At 44.3% G+C, this 7,723-nt stretch overlaps 1 protein-coding gene across 1 annotated transcript in view; it reads left to right on the forward strand.

The window, feature by feature from the left end:
* Nucleotides 1-7,616, forward strand: part of LOC122555436 (ribosomal RNA processing protein 1 homolog A-like) — a 35,442-nt gene extending 27,826 nt beyond the window's left edge. Inside the window, exons 12-13 of the mRNA XM_043701433.1 lie at nucleotides 3,324-3,904; nucleotides 7,371-7,616. Coding sequence (XP_043557368.1) covers nucleotides 3,324-3,904; nucleotides 7,371-7,601 — 812 coding nt within the window. The 3' untranslated portion in view covers nucleotides 7,602-7,616. The remainder of the gene's footprint in view (nucleotides 1-3,323; nucleotides 3,905-7,370) is intronic.
* The last annotated feature ends 107 nt before the right edge of the window (nucleotides 7,617-7,723 follow it).

A 7,723-nucleotide genomic window follows, 5' to 3' on the forward strand; every position in this document is an offset into this window, starting at 1 on the left:
GCAGTGGAGGCCCAGTCTCTGGATTCATTTAAGAAAGAGTTGGATAGAGCTCTCAAAGATAGTGGAATCAAGGGTTATGGAGATAAGGCAGGAACAGGATACTGATTAAGGATGACCAGCCATGATTATACTGAATGGTGGTGCAAGCCCGAAGGGCAGAATGGCCTACTCCTGCACCTATTGTCTATTGTCTAAGGCACTTGTTAGACTTCTGTTAGAATATCGTGCAAGTAGAGTTTCCATAGTCCCTGAGGGCGATAGGGCTGTTCAACATTAGAGAAAGACGAGTGGCCGTGGTTTAACCTGAGGGTGACTGCACTTCATGCAGAGAGGAGGGTTCTTCATGGTAACCTCAGTCAACGTAGGAATTGTATCCACCCTGTTGGTGTTATTCTTCCGGCCAAGTGAACTGTCCAACCCCCCACCCCCCCTGTTTTGTGTACAGTTCTGGGTGTCACATTATAGGAAAGATGTGAATACATTGGAGAATGTGTAGAAGAGATTGACAAGAATGATTCCAGACATTAGGAATTTCAATAATGGGAATAGATTGTAAAGGTTGGCACCTTTCAGGCAACTGTCCTGCCACCTTCAGTGTGCTCTTTGGAGAGAAGAAGGCTGAGAAGATTTTATATATTTTTATTCAGAATGTTGAGAGGGCTGAATGGAGTGGATTGTGAGAAACTCTTCCATTCACCAAAGCATTTGAAATGAGAGAGCATAGATTTAAAGTGATTTCTAAAAGAAGCAAGGGTGATTTGAGAAAATATTTTTTCACACAGTGAATAGTTAGTGTGAAATGCATTGAATCATACAGTGCAAACAAGGCCCTTCAGCCCATCGAGGCTGTACTGATGTGAGAAGCACCTGACTTTCAACCTAATCCCATTTACCAGCACTTGGCCCATAGCTTTGAATATTATGACATGCTGAGTATTCACTCAGGTACTTTTTAAGGTCTGTGAGGTCACTTGCCTCGACCACCTCCCAGACAAGGCAATCCAGGCCATCACCCACACTCTGGGTGAAAAGAGTTATCCTCCCATCCCCCTAAGCATTCTGCCCGTCACCTTGAACCCTTGAGACTGACCCTTCAGCTAAGGGGAACAGCTGCTCCTTATCCATTCTCTCCATGACCATCATAATCTTACACTAGATCACCCTTCAGTCGTAGAGTCTTAGGGTAATACAGCATGGAAACAGGCCCTTTGGCCCAAACTGGTCCATGCTGACCATGGTGCCACTCTGCTAGTTCCAATTGCCTGCATTTGGGCCATATCCCTTTAAACCCTTCCCATCCATGTACCTATCCAAATGCCTTTTGAAATGTTTCTATTGTACTTCCCTCAACCACTTTCTCTGGCAGGCCATTTTTAATGCACACCAGCCTTTGCATGAAGAAGTTACTCAGGTCCTTCTGAAATCTTTCCCCTCTCCCCTTAAACCTGTGCCCTCTAGTTTTCAATTCCCCCTCTCTGGGAAAAAGACTATATGCATTCATCCTATCTATGCCCCTCATGATTTTATACACCTCCATAAGGTCAGTCCTCATTCTCCTATATTCTATGGAATAAAGTCCTATCCTGACCAACCTCTCCCTATAACTCAGCCCTCCTGCTCCTGGCAACATCCTTGTACACCTTTTTTGCACTCTTTCCAGTTTAACAGTCTCTCCTATAACAGGGTGACCAAACTATACACAATACTCCAGTTGCAGACTCGCCAACAACTTATACAACTGTAACATGACATCCCAATTCCTGTACATAATGCCTCGACCAATGAATGCCAGCATGCTAAATGTCACCTTCACCATCCTGTCTATCTGTGACACCACTTTCAATGAACTATGTACTTGTACTTCTAGGTTCCTCTGATCCACAACACTGCTCAGGACCTTACCACTTACTGTATAAGTCCAACCTTGGTTTGACTTTCCAAAGTGCAACACCTCATACTTAACTGAACATTTTCCAATCCTCAGTGCACTTCACATCCTTCCTGTAATGTAGCAACCAGAACTGCACACAGTACTCTAGTTGTGGTCTCACCAAAGTTCTGACCTCCCTGCTTTTGTAATCTAGGCCTAGATTGATAAAGGTGAGTGGTCGTATGCCTTTTTCATCCCCGGACTAAGATGCCCTTTCACCTTTAGAGATCTGTGGACTAACACACCAAGGTCCCTTTGTTCCACAGAACTTCCTCATGCCATGTTGCTCATTGGATACTTCCTTGTGAAATTACTCCTTTCAAAGTGTATCACCTCACACTTTTCAGGGTTAAATTCCATTTGTCACTTATCTACCCCTTTGACCATCCCATTTATACCTTCTTGTAGCCCAAGACACTCAACCTCACTGTCAACTACCAGACTAATCGTTGTGTCATCACAAACTTAGTAATCTAACCCTCTCACAGCCACCTGTCATTTACAGAGGAACCTCAATTATCTGAATATCAGATTATCCAGCAAAGTTGCAAGGTGCCAATGCTTGGCTAAACTGTTACCCAGCATTCGATTATCCGGAATTCATTTAACCAAACGAAATACTTTCCACCCATGTCCTTCGGATAATCAGGGTTCCTCTGTATATAAATGATGAATAATAGGGAACCCTGCACACCCCTCTGTGGTGCACCCTTGGATATTAGCTTCCAGTCACAAAGCAAACTCTATCATCACCCTCTGTCTGTTATGACTGAGCCAATTTTGAATCCACTTTATCAAATTATCCTGTTTCCCATGTGCATTTGTTTTCTTGATAAGACTCTAAGGTGGGACCTTGTCCAAAGACTTCGCTAAAATCAATATAAACTGCATCAACTGCACTTTCCTCATCTACACACCTGGCTACCTTATCAAAATTCAAATTTGTTGGGCCTGACCTCCCTCTGGAGAAGCCATGCTGAGTATCCCCCATCAAGCCTTGCCTCCCCAAGTGGAGATAGATGTTCTCTTTCAGCATTTTCTCCAATAGTTTCCCTACCACCAATATGAGACTCACTGCTCTGTAGTTCTCTGGCTGATCTCTGCAATCCTCTTAAATATCGGAACTACATTAGCTGCCTGAAATGTGGTAGAGGCAGGTTCAATTGAGACATTAAAAAAGACATTGGTTAATTATTGGATAGAAACAATGTGTAAGGGATGGGGCAAAAGGTAGGAGAATGGTATTAGGTGCTCACTTGGAGGGCTAGTGCTATTAATGGGCCGAATGGTTGCCTCCTGCCTTGTTACTATTGTGATCTTGTGCTCTGCTCATGATTTCTGTGCAGTTAGTTAGAATTGTTGTTCTGACTGGCTGTTTGTGATTTATCTTCAGATAAAAAGAAATCAGTAAAAGGACAAAAGAGAAAGAAAAAGTCTTCCAATCAGAAACTCCTTTCTATTGGCGAAAGGACTGACGAGCCAGTTGTGGAAGATAGGAGTGAGGGGTCTAATCCTACAGAGCAAAAGCCTGCACAGAAAAGGAAGAAAAGATCAAGAACCACCAAAATGAAGCAGAGGTGGTTGAGTGATGCAGGCAGTGGCGATGTGTTAGAGGGCAAAGGTCAGGCACAGGAAAATGGCTGCAGTGACCAGTTGAATCTAGCTGTGCTGGATATGCCGTCTCTGACATCTGATGTCGACTCTGTGACACCCACAGCCAAACTGAAGAGGAGGAGGAAGATTCACAGTGACTCCAATGGGAGCAGCTTAGTTGAAGACTCAGCACCCACAGAACCTGTTGTTGGGAAGAAAGTCAAAAAGTTGCTCGTGAAGCTGAAAAGACTGCAAACTAAGAAGCAGGCAGCAGGGGGCGACCAATTATCAACAAGCCAAGCAACAGGCAGGAGAAAGAGGAAGGGGAAAGAGCTGCCCGAAGGAACCAGTGATAGCAAAAAGCTAAAAGTCAAAAACTCTGTAAGTTCAAGTGGTCCTTAATCTATAAATTACTGTGTTTTGATTAATCTAGAAGTCGACACTGCTGTTCACCTGTCTGACTGCTTTCAGTGTAATGTACATCCTTACTCTCTGCTGGCTGTCACAAACTCTCACAGTTGGGGCTAGTTTCAATCTAAACCCGTCAGGCTGAAGGTTGATGTGTGAGCAGGAGGCTTTCAGTGCAGAAAGTCTGTTCTGTTATTGTGAGAGGCTGCTGTCTGACCTCCATTTTTATTCCATTTATCTTCCCCAGCTTCCATGACCTTTCGACAGAGTGACTGGCAGATTTCTACACCCTGTTTAACTATAAATGGACATTATCTGACATTCACTTAAGGAGATTGCCAGGTGTCAGATGAGCATTGCTTCCCTGCCCCCACTTTGGGGCTCAGCTGGTGTGCAGCAGGGGCGCAGTGTTAAAGCAAGGGGCATCGCCATCATTGAATCCCCCACTATCAACGTCCTAGGGGTTACCGTTGACCAGAAACTCAACTAGACTTGCCACATAAACACTGTGGCTACAAGAATAGGTCAGAGACTAGGAATATTGTAGTGAGTAACTCACCTCCTTACTCCCCAAAGCTTGTCCACCATCAACAAGACACAAGTCAGGAGTGTAATGGAGTACTCCCCACTTGCCTGGATAGGTGTAGTCCAATAGCACTTAAGAAGCTTTTGCTTTGCTTTTTTTAAGATTAGATTCCTTACAGTGTGGAAACGGGCCCTTTGGCCCAACCAGTCCACACTGACCCACCGAAGAGTAACCCACCCAGACCCACTACCCTCTGACTAATGCACCTAACACTATGGGCAATTTAGCATGGCCAATTCACCTGGCCTGCACATGTTTGGACTGTGGGAGGAAACTGGAACACCCGGAGGAAACCCACGGGGAGAATGTGCAAACTCCACACAGACAGTCACCAGAGGCTGGAATTGAACCTGGGACCCTGGTGCTGTGAGGCAGCAGTGCTAACCACTGAGCCACCGTGCCGCCCCCAAGAATTGATTTGTCATAGTCACTATTGCTTAGGCGACTTTTTTCCTTCCCCAGTCCTAGACCTTAATGAATTAAATTCACCAAGGCTGCTTAGACAGCACCTTCCAAACCCATAACCACTTCCATCTAGAGTGATAAGGGCAGTAGAGACATGGGTACACCGGCAGCACTGAAAAAGAATTGAGAATCTGTCTCTGATTATTCCAGTTTTTCCCACCATTAGGATGGTGCTCAGGGTGTGAATACTTATTATCTAGTGGATGAATGTTGGGTGTGGACCAAGTTTTGGGTACCCTAACTTGCATTATAGTGGACAAGTCTCCAGGGCCAGATGGGATCTATCCCAGGTTACTGCAGGGAGCAAGGGAAGAAATACCTGGGGCATTAACCGATATCATCACATCCTCTTTGACCACAGGCGAGGTTCCAGAGAACTGAAGATTAGCTGATGTTGTTCCCTTGTTTAAGAATGGAAGCAGGGATAATCCAGGAAATTATAGGCCAGTGATCCTGACATCTGTGGTGAGGAACCTCTTGGAGAAGATACTGAGGGGCAAGATATAAGCACATTTGGAAAACAATGGACTAGTTTGTGACAGGTAGCATGATTTTGTACAGGGAAGGTCATGACTCACCCATCTGATTGAATGTTTTGAAGAGGTGACAAAGATAATTGATGAGCAAAGGGCTGTGGATATTAGTGAGGCATTTGGTACAAAACTAAAGTAACATGGGATTCAGGGTGGACTAGCTAGATGGATACAAAACTGGCTTGGTCATGGAAGACAGAAGGTAGCAGTGGAAAGGTGTTTTTCAGAATGGAGACTGGTAATTAGTGGTGTTCCACAGGAATCACTCTTAGGTTCTCTGCTGTTCGTAGTATATATAAATGATCTCGAGGAAAATGTGGGTGGTCTGATTAGTAAGTTTGGAGATGACACCAAGATTGGTGGATTTGCTGATGGTACCAATGACTGTGAAAGAATACAACAGGATATGGATAGATTGGTGACTTGGGCACAGAAATAGCAGATGGAGTTTAATCCAGAGAAATGAGAAATACGCATTTTGGAGGATCAAATTTAGGTGTGAATGATACTGTAAATGACAGAACCATTAGGAACGTTAACATACAGACAGATCTGTGCATGCAGGTCCACAGTTCCCTAAAAGTGGCAACACAGATGGCCAAGGTGATCGAGAGGGTATATCACATGCTTATATTCATCAGCCGGGACATGGAGTACAAGGGTTGGCACACCATGTTGCAGCTATATAAAACCCTTGTTAGGCCACATTTGGAGTATTGTGGTCACCACACTACCAGAAGGACCTGGAAGCTTTGGAGAGAGTGCAGAGAAAGTTCATCAGGACGTTGCTGGGTCTCAAGGGCATTGTCTGTGGGGAAAGGGTAAAAACACGAGGATTGTTTTCATTGGAAAGACCTGATAGAGGTCTACAAACTTATGAGAGGAATGGATAGTGTGGGTAGTCAGAGACTTGTTCCCAGGGTTGAAGTTTGTTACAAGGGCATACAGGTTCAAGGTGAGAGGGGGAAAGTTTAAGGGAGATGTACGAGGGAAGTTTGTTACGCAGGGAGTGGTTGGAGCCTGGAATGCATTATTAGAAGAGGTGGTGGAAGCAGACAGGTTGACGATATTTAAGAGGCAACTGGATGGCTACATGAATAGGAAGGGAATAGAGGGTTACAGACTGAATAAGGGCATGATGATCGGCACAGGCTTGGAGGGCTGAAGGGCCTGTTCCTGTGCTGTACTTCTGTTTTGTACATAAACTTCTTTTTTGATTTTGACTCAACTTTCAATATCTCTTGTCATTGTCATCCCAGGTTTCCAAATTTTGCCATCCTTACCTTTCATTCGCACAGAAACATGCTGGTCCTGAACTTTGATCAACTGGCCTTTAAAAGATTCCCACATGTTAGATGTAAATTTACCCTCATCAGCTGCCCCAGTCAGATTTCTCCAGTTCCTGCTTATTGCTATAATTAGAAACAAAAAAAACCTGCAAATGTGGAATCTAAAGTAGACAAGCAGGAGGCTGGGAGGCTGGAAGAGCACAGCAAACCAATAAGGGCTTGCTGTGCAATCGTTGTAATGAGCCTGCCTCACACTCCCTCGAGGACCAGTCTTGTCCTTATTCATAAACTATCTTAAAACTTATGGAAATTATGATCACTGTTTGCAGTCAGTGTTCTTGACGAATCTGAGCACCTCTGTTACCTGGGTTTGTTTGGTCTGCTTGACCATGTGCTGAGAGGCAACAAGTTGACTTGTTGCATATTTTTTCCTCCCTCCAGTTGTTTCACCTCTTATCAGGTGTAATGTACGAGGTGGATAGTTCACTTGATATATTGCATGCATTGTTTGAATGAACTGTGTATCTGAAAGGAATGTGGTTTTTATTGCGACCTTGTGTTCTCAGGGTGATGCCGGACCTTGTGAAAACAAGACTTCAGCCACAACAGCACCTGAAGAATTTGTGAAGTTTGAGAGCACTCCAATTCCAAAACCCATCTTCTTCAAGAAAGCCAAAAGTGCTGAGCCTGTTTCCAAACAACAGTGTAATATGGTGAGAATGAACTTGTGGAGTAGACCAGAGAATGATGACTTGGGGCTGTATAGGATCACTCTTTGCAATGTGTGTAGTTCTTGATGGGAGTGATGGCCCAGATGTTAGTCAGGAAGGAGGAGTGTGTAGTATTAGATGAAATCAACATGATGAGAGAGGGGGAGGTATAAATCTTTCAAGTTTGATAAATTCTTAGGCCAGGATGA

This window comes from Chiloscyllium plagiosum, chromosome 12 (assembly GCF_004010195.1).
Source record: "Chiloscyllium plagiosum isolate BGI_BamShark_2017 chromosome 12, ASM401019v2, whole genome shotgun sequence".
Lineage (NCBI taxonomy): Eukaryota > Metazoa > Chordata > Chondrichthyes > Orectolobiformes > Hemiscylliidae > Chiloscyllium > Chiloscyllium plagiosum.